Genomic DNA, 14716 nt, shown 5'->3' with positions numbered 1-14716 from the left:
AAATCTATTCAATTTCAATTTAGCATTCCAAAGTGTCCCAGACCTGGACTTTGATCAGGTGAACCTGTGAACCGCCGTACTTGTTCCTCAATGATTAACATTTACTCCACCACCACATAATTTGAAATCTTAATTAACGATTCCTTTGCCCAAAAAAAATTCATTGTGTGGTCTTGTCTATTCAAAGTAAACAGGAATGTGTAATCTGTAGATGCTCACAGGATTGGCAGTTGTGGACTGGCAAGAGTCAAACTGCTTTTAGCTATGGATTTAAAAGCAATGAAATAAAGAAAAACAATGCAAAAACATGCAATTTTAGTATCAAATCTTAAAGAAAGAACCTTAAAGTGTCAGAGGTTGGTTAACTTGGTCTGCCTTCACTTTACTCCTGGTTTTGTGGTATAGATGCAGAACTAAGTGGAGATAAGGATTGATTCCATGAGTTGGCACAAGAAGCTTCTCCATCTTATTTCCTGGTAGAACTCCCAAATGTCCACAAGCTGCGACAGAAATTTTCCCTTTAGTTGATGACGTCTTGATAGATGGAATTAGTCGTGGTCAGGCCGAAGATAAACGCTCCGAGGATGACCATGACGATCCCAAAGACCACCAGTCCGTGCCAGCTGGGAATGAAAATGCCATTAAGCTTTCATTTCAGTACACTTAAATCTTTATCTTCTCTTTATCAGCTATATACCATAATTTCCGGCCTACAGAGTGCACCTGGTTACAAGCTTCACTGAGTACATTTGTACACGAAATACCATTTGGTACATACACATGCTGCAGCTGTGTAAAAGCCACAAGTGCCCACATTGAAAAGGTATTCACAATTGTCTTCTATTTGTTGTGTTCGATCAGGACAGCTAGCCAAAAATCCATCGAAATGTACTTCCAAATTGGTCCTTGTTCATCTACACACTTTTATAGCCATTAAAACATCCATCCATCCACTACTACTGCTTTTCCGGGTTGGGTCGCGGCGTAAGTAGCTTCAGCAGGGATACCCAGACTTCCCTTTCCCCAGCCGCTTCTTCCAGTTCTTCCGCAGGGATCCCGAGGCGTTCCCAAGCCAGCCGAGAGACGTAGTCTCTCCAGCGTGTCCTGGGTCGTCCTCGGGGTCTCTTTCCAGTGGGACGACTCACCAGGGAGGCATCTGAATCAGATGCCCCAACCACCTCATCTGGTTCCTCTCAATGCGGAGGAGCAGCGGCTCGACACGGAGCCCCTCCCGGATGACCGAGCAGCTCACCCCATCTCTTAAGGGAGAGCCCGGACACCCTGCGGAGGAAACTCATTTCGGTCGCTCGTATCTTGTTCTTTAGGTCACGACCCCAAGCTCGTCCCCGTTGGTGAGGGTAGGAACGTAGATGGACTGGTAAATTGAGAGCGTCGCCTTTCGACTTAAATCCTTCTTTACCACAACTGACCGGTACAAAGTCCGCATCACTGCAGACGCTGCACCGATCAGTCTGTCGATCTCCCGCTCCATTCTTTCCTCACACCCCAAAATACTTGAACTCACCCACTTGGGGAAGGATCTCAACCCGACCCGGAGAGGACACGCCACCCTTTTCCGACTGAGGACCACGGTCTCAGATTTAGAGGTGCTGAATCCTCATCTCAGCCGCGGACCGCTCCAGTGAGGGTTTGAGATCACGGCTTGATGAAGCCAACAGAACCACATCATCTGCTTAGAGCGGCGATGCGACGGTGAGGCCACCAAACCGGACGCACTCTACACCTCTGATTCTGTCCATAAAGGTTATGAACGAAATCAGTGTTATTATATGTCCAATTAAATCAATTACTGTGACATAAGTTGTTTATCTTTGTCATTATCAACCACAGGTCTCCAATGAGCATTTTATTACAGTGTTATAAAGCAGAGTGTTTAAGGCTTTAAAACTAAAAAAGTGATCCTGCGTACTATGTGTTAGCTTGAAAAAAAATGTAAATAAACATGCAATGTCGTCAGATTTGTGACGATGGCGTGTCCAAAGCTAAGGTAAGAAGACGTAATTGGCTTACCTTATTTCACCGCAATATTTAAATAAATTTTCCAATATCAGCGATAAGCAGACGTGCTTATTTTGTAGTGTGCAATGTTAGAAAATGCTTGATGAACTCAGACTTACATAAACAGAAAAAAATAAATCAGCAGTAGCTATTACAAAAGGTGATCAATTTATTAGCAACCAGCAGGTTCATGGATTCATAATAGAAAAAAGTTCTTACCTGGCCGATCGACTGTCTGTCTCCAACAGTTTGGCTTGGATCAAACACAAACCTTCAGAACGAAAACGAGAGACGACCCGCAGACGTTACCGCGCGGTTCTAAATTGCACAACAGCTGCACAAGCACACGAGGAGCGGGCGGTACCTGGAAAGACGAAAATAAAGCAGGCCGCCAGCCCTCCGATGAGCGAGATGACGCGTCCGATGTCCGGGGTGAAGAGCGCCAGGACCAGGGTGACGGCGAACCACAGCAGCGTCTGCACGATCCTCCGCCGCCGCTCGCGCCGCACGCACACCTCCACCTGCTCGCCTTGCCAGCGCAGCCACAGACCCTCGATAACGGCCCTGGAAACCACAAAAATGACGAGGATGTGGACCGGTTCCGTCGGTTTTGATTTTTTGATTAAAAGGCTGGTGCCAGGGGACTACAGGATTAACCCCCCGGAGGGTTAATATGATGAAATCATATCAGATGGACTTTCATCTGATCGTGTAAATGCCATCCACAGGTAAATTTCATAGAATTACGATAGTGTCAAAAGGACAGTTAGTTACCATAAGTAGCGCAATTTGAAAAGTGAAACTCTTCATAAAAATGAACTAAACACACCCGGAGTATAAATATTGACATATTTTCAATTATTAGCTCTAAAAACAAGAACATTACATCATCAAGAAGCATTGAAAATGATTTTGAATGAGGAAATTGGGCAGGATTTTCCCCTCTGAAAAGTGTTTAATAAATTTATATAATGCATGGGTACTGAAATAAAGGATAAATTCTACAATATTGTACTTTATTGTTTAGTCAGAAGGCGGCACGGTGGTGCAACTGTACAGCATTGTCGTCACAATTCTAAGGGCCGGGTTTCAAATCCTGGCCCCCACCTGTGTGGAGTTTGCATGTTCTCCCCGTGCCTGCGCGGGTTTCCTCGGGACACCCCGGCTTCCTCCCACATCCCAAAAACATGCAACATTAATTGGAGACTCAAAATTGTCGGTAGGTGTGATTGTGAGTGCGATGGTTGTTTGTCCATGTGTCCTGCGATTGACTGGTGACCAATTCAGGGTGTACCCCGCCTCCTGCCCGATGACTGCTGGGATTGGCTACAGCACTCCCACGACCCTTGTGAGGATAAGTGGTTCAGAAAATGGATGGATGTTTGGTCACAGCAAAACATGTGATGATCCTAGGCATGGCATTTCTGCATCTTCTTCGGTTCCGTAAATAGTTTTCTCCGCATCATTGCATAACTACTAGTTAATACCACAACTTGGACTCACTGAAAACAATCATTAGCTAGGTCAACAAAATATTTAAAAAAAAACAACAACAAAAAAAAAAAAATGAGCTGTTTCAAAACAATAACCTAACCCTAACCAGTAAATATTTATATTAATTAGAATACATATTAAAATATTTAAAACAGGTGAAAGTTTATTCAGTGTAGCTGTCCACCAACGCAAGATCAACAATGAAAATTATTCTTAATTATGCTCTCTGGCAGCGTTAATCACTGCTGAGCATTATTAACCTTTGGGTACTTCTCTTATGGTGGCGCTTTAGATTCTGCAGGTTCAATTGTTGGATTTAAAAAAAAAAAAAAAAAAAAAGCTCTGGAAAAAAATTGTGAGTTTATGCCAACAAAGCTTCATGAGATGTAAAAAATAATGATAATAATAAATGAATTAAAAAAATGTTTTCTGCCATCTACAGCATTGGCTTGAGATATGAGTTGAATTCATGTGCTCACCACTCAAAATATCCATCCATCCGGTTTCTGAGTCGCTTATCCTCACCAGGGTTGTGGAGGTGCTGGGGTCTATCCCAGCTTTCATTGGGCAGGATTTGGGGTGCACCCTGAACTGGTTGCCAGCCAATCGCAGTGGACATCGAGACGAACAACAATCGCACTCACAACCACACCTCGGGGCAATTTAGAGTGTGCAATTAATGTTGCGTGTTTTTGGGATGTGGGAGGAAACCCGAGTGCCCAAACAAAAACCCACACAGGCACGGGGAGGACATGCAAACTCCACACAGGCGGGTCTGGGATTGAACCTGGGACCTCAGAACTGTGAGGCCAATGCTCTACAGCTGCTTCACCGTGCCACCGCCACTCAAATTATATGTCCCCACTGAAGTGAAAGGACATGCCATTAATACATTCAAGTGACCCTCCCCCCAGCAAAAAAGATCAGTTTTGATTGTAATGAGAAAAATGGCACGCTATAATCATACACTGTATAAAAACACAATAACAATGTAATGAAAATAAAGTGAAAGGCCACACTTTTTGCTTCAGTTCAATTGCCATAGTACTGGGCCTCATGCTTAGTGCGTCTTGGCCACCTGGGGGCAGTACAAGAAAGATTTAGAGAGAACCTGTCTCAGTTTCGTAGTACAGTGTACTACTTGATTAAATTACCTTTTATTTTCTTTTTTTAGAGGGGAAGGACCAACACCAAAAATGATTATTTCTGTTTTGCAACTCAAAGTATTTAAGGGTTTAAATAAGAGAATATTTGTTGCCCCGATACAATTATAATGGGCATCAATTATCTGCAGAGTTTTGCTGTTCGGCAAATAACGGGGGTCCACGGGACAGCAATAGTCAACTTTTGCAGGCGATATGTAAATATGCCTGTGAATATTGTTTGTCTACATTTGCTGTTGCACTGTTTATGTTCAAATGCCACAACATGAATGATATTTATTAGTCAGCTCATTTCCCATTCTGTATTAGCATTAATCTAGTAGATTTTAAGGGAAAGTTACACGGTTTTATACATAAATACACATGTATTTCTATATTTGCTTTTGGAGTGACTTCAGGCACTGTAACCCATACAGCGCTCCTATCTCAAGTTGGCGCTTTCCCAAAAGAGGCCGAACGTGAGGATAAGCGGCAAAGAAAATGGATGGATGGATAATTAAAACGGGCTATGTTTTTACCTGCCACAGAAATGTAAAATCGGGTAGGAGGTGACCACACAGACGACAATGAACGCTCTGGCGATGGCCACGGCGATGTCGTCAGAAGGATATGACATCAGCACATCCTGGCTGACATTGGAACCAAAGGTCAGGAACCCGCAGACGCCTGATCAAATGTGGAGAATACCGGGTCGCTCGCTTATTCATACTGCTTATCATAATGATGAACAAATAGTGTACACTCGTACCTGTCCCTGTGTAAACAAAGAGGCAGATTATCATGCTGAGGGTGACAACCAGCCCCCAGGGTTTGAGCGCCTTCTTGCTCATGCTGTCGAACACCGGCACACAACTGACGTGGCACTGTGACGAAAAAAAAAAAAAAAAGACCAACGATTCATTTTCCACTCAGATTCGGTGAGTCCAGAAATACAGAATAGCGTTTCGATTAGCTTAGATGACAGCAGAATCAATACCTGGAAACCAAAGCATATAGTTGGCATCGCATTGAAAACTGCAGTCCAGGTAGAACTGTAACAAAGACAATGAAAATAAAAGGGAACCACCAGTTACATTGCGGTAACACGTTTCCAAAAGTGTGTTTTGTTTTGGTTTTTTTTGCTTTCTTTTAATGGTCTTTCTATGGCGAGTACTTTCACCAATCGTGGGTGGGTCTATCATGTGTAACAGCATAGTTTCAGTCACTCACATTTGAAAAATGTACGGGTGTGGTCAGTCATGCCCGCAGATATAAAGTTGCAGGTGTGTGTTTTGTTTGTAATCATGAGTGTACCGCTTTAAGAGCGGAGGGGGGCGGTGTCAGGTAAACTAGGAAGTAGAAGTCGGCTGAGCAGCAGCTTGTTAGAGGCCGTGTGCTTCCGTGTTTAAAAAAAAAAAGAAGTCAGGCTATGGTTTACTGCGATGGATCGGTTTTCATGTGCGCTGAGAGTGTGTGACAAGTGCGCAATTGCGCAGCTTAGAGGGAACATTGGTCAAGAGTACACAAAATAAGCGACGTCTTCCAATATCTATGCATTTCTACTCGTAACAAATTTTACTCGCCCGTCAAATCACAGTGACTGCAGTTTACTTGATGTGCTACCATGTGGCAGGCGTCCTCACCTGCTGGGAAGAACCCCGGGCATGACTTCTGCATCAGGCCAGATGTATTTCACAATCACCACAACAGTAACATACCAGGTACCCATCACACTCAGAGCACTGCAAAAAGAAAGACACACACACACACACACACACCCATACTAGCTGATGGCAACTCAGTCGCGAATGTAGTGGTACTTGCTTCATTTTCATGGAGGCTTCACTTGGAAATTTCCGAAAAAAAAAAAAATATATATATATATATATATTTATAACTTCCCAAATTTTCATTTCCATTCTATATAATGAAATGTTTTATCGTTAAGTGAAAAATGTACACAATTTTAGGATATTTTGACGAATATTTTCATGAAAAATTATACACAATTTCAGAATATTTTGAATCTTTGGAACATACTTACTGAAATTTTAATGTATGCTTCACTTGGAAATTTAGGAAACTATTTTTGGAAATCTCCAAAAATTACTTAATTTTCAAAATGTTTTTTTTAATTGTTGAACTTTTTTCTACACTAAAGATTTGGAAAAATATACGAAACATTCAAACCTTTCAACCATTTCAAAATACTTTCAATCTTTTTCAAACATATGATTTTTAAAAGCATAAGATAAACTTTATTAGTCTCAAATTTGGGAAATTTGCAAATATTTATGCACACTTCACTCAAAGGAAGGAAAATATTTTGAAAATATTGACTAAAGTCCTGAGGATTCAGATTTTTTTTTAAGTCTTTTGAATGAAAATGTATTTTGATTTTTTTAATCACCAATTCTACACAATTTCAGGATATTAAACTTTTTTATAGGAAAAGAAAATTTCACAATCTTTTGAATCTTCTGTGTTTGGTTAATTTTCATGCATGTTTCATTTGAAGATTTCAGCAAATGTTTTTTTAACATGTCACAAAATCTGAAATGATTTACTCATAAATCTTTTGAACCGCAACATATTTTTAAACAATTATGTAATATATATATATATATTTATATATTTTTTTTTGTTTTTGTTTTTTTTTTGTGGAATGTCTTACACAATTTTAAGATATCTTCGAAAATTTCACAATTTTATCTGTCTGCATCAAAATAAAGTATGACAACTTTAGGATGGTTTGGCACTTTATTTTTGTTAACAAAAGTCAAAATTACTGATCAGAGCTGAAATGTGACAAAAGTGTTCTTCCGCCCCAAAGTTTTGTCCAAAATTAGTAAGCAAGGTGACAAGCATGTCGACTCGTCGGCCAAGGAAACCCGTTCATGAAAAAGTGCAATACCTGGCATATTTTTGGAAGCCAATCTCTTTGGGAATGGACAAAGGCAGAATGACCAAAACTGCAGTGACCACGATGGTAAACTTGCGGTCTGTGTACCAGAAGCCGCTGAGGGAGCCGTCGTGTGACGCCACCGCAATCACTGTGAAAATTAAAAAAAAAAAAAATAAAAGTTATTTCCCAAGGATGAGCAGGTATAAAGTCACGAGCAGCAGGAGAGGCCACAAAGGGCCAGAGTCTAATTTCAGACGTGAGCGGGAGACAAATTTAGTCGCTGTCAGCATGTTTGGACGCAGCGTCGCATGACGGGGTCACGTGAGGGACGCGTCGGACATCATTTGCACCTTTTGCCTTCATCAGCAAAAGTGCCACACTTTGGCCAGCGGTTTTCAATACTAATAAAGCTACAAGACACTTGAAATATGCCTGTAGTACTCCATCCATCCATTTTCTTTGCCGCTTATAGTCACGGAGGTCGCGGGGAGTGCTGGAGCCCATCCCAGCTGTCAACGGGCAGGAGGCAGGGTACACCCTTAATTGGCCGCCAGCCAATCGCAAGGCACATAGACACAGTCGCACTCAGATTCACACCTAGGGGCAATTTAGAGTGTCCAATTAATGTTGCATGTTTTTGGGATGTGGGAGGAAACCCGAGTGCCCAAACAAAAACCCACACAGGCACGGGGAGAACATGCTAACTCCATATAGGCAGGTCCAGGACTGAACCCGGGAGCTTAGAACTGCGAACGCTTTACCAGCTCATCCACCGTGCCGCTGCCTGTAGTCATAATACTGATATTTATTTTACAGATAACGATAGTTCTTTAACTAATTCATGAGTGTCCCGCATTTGAGATGTAGAAAAATTAGTAGGGATGCATACAGTATGCTTTTTAGGATGCAGATTACAATATTCATCTTAAGATCCATGAGTAGTACGCTATTTGTCCGCACCAGTACTTCGATTTACTGGACTAGTATGATGAAGGCGCTCTTGTTGTATCAATGTCTTATTTCCTTATTACTAGGATCCTACTGTGCTGCCCGATTAACACCACAAGGCCTAACTAGGAAGGCTGTGTCACGCACTAGTATCCTATTTGTAGAATCCACATGCATACTCTTGGCTTTGAGTCACTAATCGTCCTACTACAAATGTCATACAGTGGTGGAAAAAAGTTAAAAGATTAATTCATTCTAATCAAGCTTCCTAGTCACTCTTCTAGTGCGCTGAATTTTCTAATAGTGAGGGCAAATAGCGTACGTAGGGTTCATGCTGAAAATCAAGAATATCAAATAAATGCTCAAACGGCTTTCCATTGAAACTCTTGAGTTTGCAAAATCAGAATCAGCCAAGTGTGTAAAAACACACAAGGAATTTTTCTCCGTCAAGAGCGAAACCAGGCAGACCCGGGTGACGGGACTGTAACAGGGTCCTGGTAGAGTTCACACATGCGCTCGTCCATTTGTCATCAATACAGAGGTATGTTTAGTCACGTGACCAGATCAGCTATCACGTTTTCTGTTCGGGCCAGTTTTGCCGGCGCGTTCACGGCACTCTCCAAAAATGAATCGTAGCGGCGGCAGATGTGAGAGTCGTCCCATAAGCGAGCGAGTCTACTCACAGCGGTCCAGCTGGTCTCCGATGACGATGAAGAAAGCGATGCAAGTGCCGAAGGTATAGACGGCGATGGCGACCTCGCACAGGATCCCCGTGACTTTTCCGCAAGTGGCTCGGACGACCTCCTGATAGGTGCCCTCGTTGCTGACCTGATGAGATGGGGTCAGTCAGCTTGGCACATATTCTTCATAAAAAGAGCCTTGAAGCTGGGTTTTGAGTTTAATATCAAAATATGAACTGCAAAAGAATTTCACATTGTGTATGAAAAACAACCTTATCACTGGGCCTTATGCTTATGCGCTTTGCAAAATGCCATACATGGGCAAACGATTAAAATCCATGTGCCGGTGTTATATCATTCTAAGCAATTTATATTTGAACACAAAGGACGCAGCAACACATGTAGACATAATACAGACATTCATTAGTCACAGCAAAAAATGGCTAATATTACTACAGCTTACTATAAAACGCTTTTTTTGTGTATATATTCTCTATACTTCAGTGGCAAAGATGTGCGTACCAAAAGAAGCACAATTGCTGGAATATATTGATGGCTTTTCCATTTATTTTCAACAAGAAAATGTGATTTGACATACAGTATGAGTGTCATGAAGTATAAGCATCGTAAAACTTGTAGATGAAGGCACCACTATACAGTATGTCCACTATTTTGGTCACAGCTTGTACTCATGTGGACTTTGTGTTATGACAAATGTATTATACTTCATAAAATTTAGTAGGGGCAGCATAGTTAATTTGTGACGTATGACACACATCTGCGTTTTGGGGTTCAAATCTCATCTACAGCCTTCTTGTGGGGAGTCTACATGTTCTCCCTGGTTTTGCACACATTACAAAAAGATTTATATTAGTTTTCTCAAACACTAAATTGTCCAAATATGAGTGTGAAGGACAAGCACCACAGAAAAAAGAGATGGATTGTTAAATTTTGAAAGTGCAACGACCGTAATTTCCAGCCTATAAGCCGCGACTTTTTTCCACACGCTTTCAACCCTGGGGTTTATGTGGTGATGCGGATAATTTGTGCATTTTTTTCTCGCGGCCGCAAGGGGGCACTCAAGCGGAAAAGCTGAGAGTGAGACCGGTGGAATATGTGCCGTGGAAGTGACTTTTACTGGTCCGGCCTTGTTAGCGCTGCGCTTGCATGTTACTCCAGTGATTATTACCCGTATGTTTGTTTTTAACCAGCACTGTTAGTGCGGCGCTGGCGTTAGCGCACCACTAATGTTAGCATTAGCGCGGCGGCGCTAGCGTTGAATTCTCTATGTACCGTCTTTCTTTGTAAATATTTTGTGTTTCAATGTGGGCACTTGCAGCTTTTTACACAGCTGCGGCGTATGTATGTACCAAATGGTATTTCCTTTACAAATGTACTCGGAGAAGCTTGTAAGCAGGTGCGCGCTGTAGGCCGAGAATTACGGTCATGTAGTGGGTGGTGAGTGCATTTACCATGTCAGCAAGCCATTCGCAATTTTAGCAAAATATCAACTGCAATGCATTTTTAAAATGCTGATATGGCTTTTGCGTAAGTCGGCCCAGACAAAGAAACTAAAACGTGATCATCTAAGTCAATGTGCCATTCAGGAAGTGAAAGTCTGTGGGCAAAATGCTGGGCTAAGCATTTCACTATAGAATCATTACTAAGTCTAGTTAAAAAAAAAAAAAAAAAAAAAAGTTAAATGATGTACAGTGGACCCCCACTTTTCACGGGAGAGAAGGACCAGGCAAAACTGCAAATAGCAAAAATGACCCAATAATTGACGTGTAATATAACATGATTGAAAAATCATTTTTAAGACAAAAAAAAAAAAAAAAAAAATCAATAAATTGCAAAAAAAGCATTTTGTACAAAAAAGAAAAATGAAAAGAAAAAACATGGAAAAAAAAGGAGAGAGAAAAAAAAAGTTATCTATAGTTGAAACTGTGGGTTCCAAACCGAGGGTATACAGAATTCTGTACAGTACCTCGGTTTTCGAACGTCCCCATCTTCAAACAAATTGGTTTTTCAACGAAAATGTAGACTTTTTTTGCTTGTGTTTTCGAATGAAAATTGGTACTCGAATGCCCCCTACAGAACCCCGAAATAACATATTGCGAGTGGCCAGACCAGCTGACCCACGACGCGTTTTGTTGTGAATTCCCACCCTGCCGAAAAAAAAATGGAAATAACATAATGCTCACGGCGCAAGCAGCTGACCCACCCACGACGCGCTTTGTTATTGTCTATTCAAACCCTCCTCGAAAAAACCCGGAAATGACATAATGCGCACATCGCAACCAACGCACTTTTGTTATTCTGTATAACGCAGCCTCTGTACACAAAAGTGCCCCGTAGTGACTGTTGTTTTTCTTCTCATCTCTTTCTCATCATCTCATATTAACCTCCAATCACGGTTCCAAAGAAATGCTCCCCCCCCCCATCATTGTTGTTTGATTAAGTTATTCTGCACTTTTGTTAATAAAAAAAAGTTTATAAGTCTGGGGGTGAATTCGCTATAGATACGGCAGTGCACTCCCAGCCTAGCGTACTCTACTAAAGCATACATTTTAAGCAAAAAATAAATATATTTCTGAAATTATTTTTTATATTATGTATTTAAACTATACATATATTTCTACTATGCAGTTTATTATCAGGAAAAGCTAAAAAAAAAAAAAAAAGCCAAATTTTTTAGGCTTGGAACGCATTTTTTTTTTTTCATTAATTGTAATGGGAAACATCGATTCGGTTTTCGAACAATTCACTTTTTAAACCGTTTTCTGGAACAGATTGTGGTCGAGAACTGAGGCATCACTGTACTTGCAGATAGAGCTACAAGAAAGAAAGAGTGAACAAAAAGACCGTGGAGAGGCTCTGATGACACAAACCTGACAGCAGTAGCCCAAAATCACCAGACCGCTGATAATGAAGACCAACATGAACTGAAAAATAAAGAAAAGGGAACATCACATCCTATTTCACTGAGCAAGATTCTGTTGTCAAAAATCACTGGAAATCTTTTTCTTAGCCGCTTTACCATTTGAAGCATCACCCCCGCCGTCACTCCGCCTGCCATATTAAAGGCCGCCGGGAAGTTGAGCAGACCGGCTCCCAACGCCGCGTTCACCACGATGAACACGGCCCCCAAGGACGACACGCTGCCGCTCGGCCTCGTCTCCGACTCGAGATGCTGCGCCGAGTCCACGCTGGGGCTCTGCAAGAGCCACGCTCGCTCTCCCGAGTCATTGCTGCCAACTCCTCCCCAGTCCTCCGTGGCAGTATTAATGGCCATGAGCTAATTGGCAGGCGCTCGGGGGTTGCGCGGACGAGTCTCCAACTCTCCAAATCCAGATTTGGAAAATAATCAATGTTGATTGGTCCGGCGAGAGCACAAACAAATCTTGAATGTTTTCCACAATGGGGAGGAGGAAGCCAAAGGTTGGATGAAATGAATATTAGTGAGTTGGGGGATCCATTTGCTAATCTGGAATTAAACACAGTTTGCAGTGACAATTCCATCCATTTATCCAAGCAAAATGTCACATTTTGAAGTAATACTGAAACATAACTTCATTCCCCCCCAAAAATAAAGCATGATGAATCAACAATACAATATCTGTTCCCGTTTTTTTCCCCTTAAATTAGTTACATAAATTATATTCATGTCACTGTTTTAATATATTTGCACTCAATGAAGCATGAATTGTTGTCAGTCTCTCTATATGTGATTGAGTGTTATATTGGTCAATATATTATTATTTTGCCTCAAAAGTCATGTATCAATCTTGTTTTTGTTGTTTTTATAGCTTGATATGTCAAAAAGAAATTCAGTTTTCTATGCTGTTTGAAACAGTTTTTTTTTTTTTTTGTGAAACCAACCCATGTTCTTCTGCTGGTTACTAAATAAACTCAAAAAGTATTCTGGTTTGACAACTCTTTCTAATGGAAGTTTTGGGTCTTGTTTTGTGATTGGAACAATATTTGGATCTTGAAAGATCAATCAAAGTGCACTAAAATGAAATTGGCAAAAAAAATAATAATAATAAATGGCAAAACAGGGGGGGTACAGCTGCCAGTAAATGTGGAATAATTGATTTATTGTAAATAAAATACAAATATTATTAAACTACATAAAAGTTTTTTGTAAAATTACAAAAAACATTTTTTTTTAAACGTTACACATTTAATCATGTTTTTTTAGGGGTCAGGAATACAGATCGGAGTTGAATCAAAACCAGAGGAACTATTTTAGTATTTCAACCATTGTTCATTTTCTGCAAATAAACACTAAATTGTGTTTCTATTTGGAAATTATGTTCTCAGTAAAGGGAACTTTGATTTATGTTGTCTGTAATGAGAACTTTCATCAATTTTCATTGCTGTCTTATTTTTCCCCCCAAGAGTTGTATATCATTATGCTATTATTATGCCAAAAAAAGAAAATAATATTACCTCCACAAACTAGTGGCTATCCAATCAATGACGTCTGCAGACGCTGTGGAAGTGAAGGGATCGTTACACCGGGAACGAGAACCTCCAACAGTAGATTCTGTTTTATTCCGAGTGCTGTCGTTTACACTTGTACCATTAAATAGCAGTTAAGTGATTCGATCAGCGTGTCAACAAAGCACAGTCCTGTAATGAAACGTAATGTCGTTAACATCCACTAACAATGCACGACTGTCAATGCACTCGACCTTTTTTTTTTTTTTGGTTTGTTTGTTAATCAGCACTCGTGTTAGCTAACCAAGAAGTAGCTTTCACAATTTACCGGTACGTCCGAATTTACCTGGAAAACAAAAACCTAAAACAATTGCTGCCACGTCTAAATTCCGACCCTCTCCATTAGCCCGTCGACAAGAGCTGAAGAATTATGAAATAATACCTTCGCCACCCCGGAGCGTCAACTGGACCCAATTAGACAGATGGACTGATTTCGGAACCTCCACACAAAACTCGGGGGCACGTGACGCCTTGTCACGTGACTGGAGGATTCTGGGAAATGAAGTATGGATTGTGAAAAAAAATTACTAGGATAGTGGCAGTTCTACACAAAAGAAAATCTTGTGAAAATCTGATTTTTTAAATTTATAAGGTAACAGGATGTCCACACCGTCTAATTTAAAACAAAAGAAAATTTATCCATCAATCCATTTTTATGCCGCCTATCCTCACAAGGATCACAGGGAGTGCTGGAGCCTGTCACAGCTGTCAGCGGGCAGGAGGCGGGGTGCACCCTGAACTGGTTGAGACAAACAGCCGCACTCACAATCACACCTCGGGGCAATTTAGTGTCCAATTAATTGTCCATGTTTTTGGGATGTGGGAGGAAACCCACACAGGCGCGGGGAGAACACACAAACTCCACACAGGCGGGGCCGGGATCGAACCCGGGTATTACTGAGACAATCTGGAGCCCCCGTTCGAAAACGTGAAAAGTTCTACAAAAGTGGTATATTAGTGACTGAAAAGTAATGAAAATGATCTGAACATTCATCCAGCCCACTGTACTGTATGTACAGAAC

At 41.2% G+C, this 14716-nt stretch overlaps 1 protein-coding gene across 3 annotated transcripts; it reads right to left on the bottom strand.

The window, feature by feature from the left end:
• Positions 1–486: 486 nt before the first annotated feature.
• slc38a7 (solute carrier family 38 member 7) lies at positions 487–14190 on the bottom strand. Of its 3 annotated transcripts, none has more exons than XM_061814150.1 (13): positions 14077–14190; positions 13644–13826; positions 12229–12675; positions 12080–12133; positions 9192–9336; positions 7570–7708; positions 6299–6397; positions 5653–5707; positions 5425–5539; positions 5195–5342; positions 2384–2583; positions 2239–2290; positions 487–623 (listed from the first exon to the last, which is right to left on the bottom strand). In XM_061814150.1, exons 3-13 carry the CDS (start codon positions 12481–12483, stop codon positions 521–523), a joined length of 1365 nt encoding a protein of 454 aa, XP_061670134.1. In that variant the 5' UTR covers positions 12484–12675; positions 13644–13826; positions 14077–14190; the 3' UTR covers positions 487–520. The 3 variants fall into 3 exon arrangements, with proteins under 3 accessions (XP_061670134.1, XP_061670135.1, XP_061670136.1); XM_061814151.1 differs by having other exon boundaries at positions 13981–14104; XM_061814152.1 differs by lacking the exon at positions 13644–13826.
• Between the last annotated feature and the right edge of the window lie 526 nt (positions 14191–14716).

The sequence above is a fragment of the Syngnathoides biaculeatus genome, chromosome 3 (assembly GCF_019802595.1).
Source record: "Syngnathoides biaculeatus isolate LvHL_M chromosome 3, ASM1980259v1, whole genome shotgun sequence".
In the NCBI taxonomy this organism is placed as follows: domain Eukaryota; kingdom Metazoa; phylum Chordata; class Actinopteri; order Syngnathiformes; family Syngnathidae; genus Syngnathoides; species Syngnathoides biaculeatus.
This window is presented reverse-complemented; position numbering and strand designations above follow the sequence as displayed.

Excerpts from the sequence above, each read along its gene's own strand:
- slc38a7 (XM_061814150.1), bottom strand. The coding sequence starts at position 12,483 with ATGGCCATTAATACTGCCACGGAGGACTGGGGAGGAGTTGGCAGCAAT. Across the intron at positions 9,337-12,079 it reads TTTTGGGCTACTGCTGTCAG|GTCAGCAACGAGGGCACCTA; the intron begins GTTTGTGTCATC and ends CCATCTCATCAG. Across the intron at positions 7,709-9,191 it reads CGGAGACCAGCTGGACCGCT|TGATTGCGGTGGCGTCACAC; the intron begins GTGAGTAGACTC and ends TAATTTTCACAG.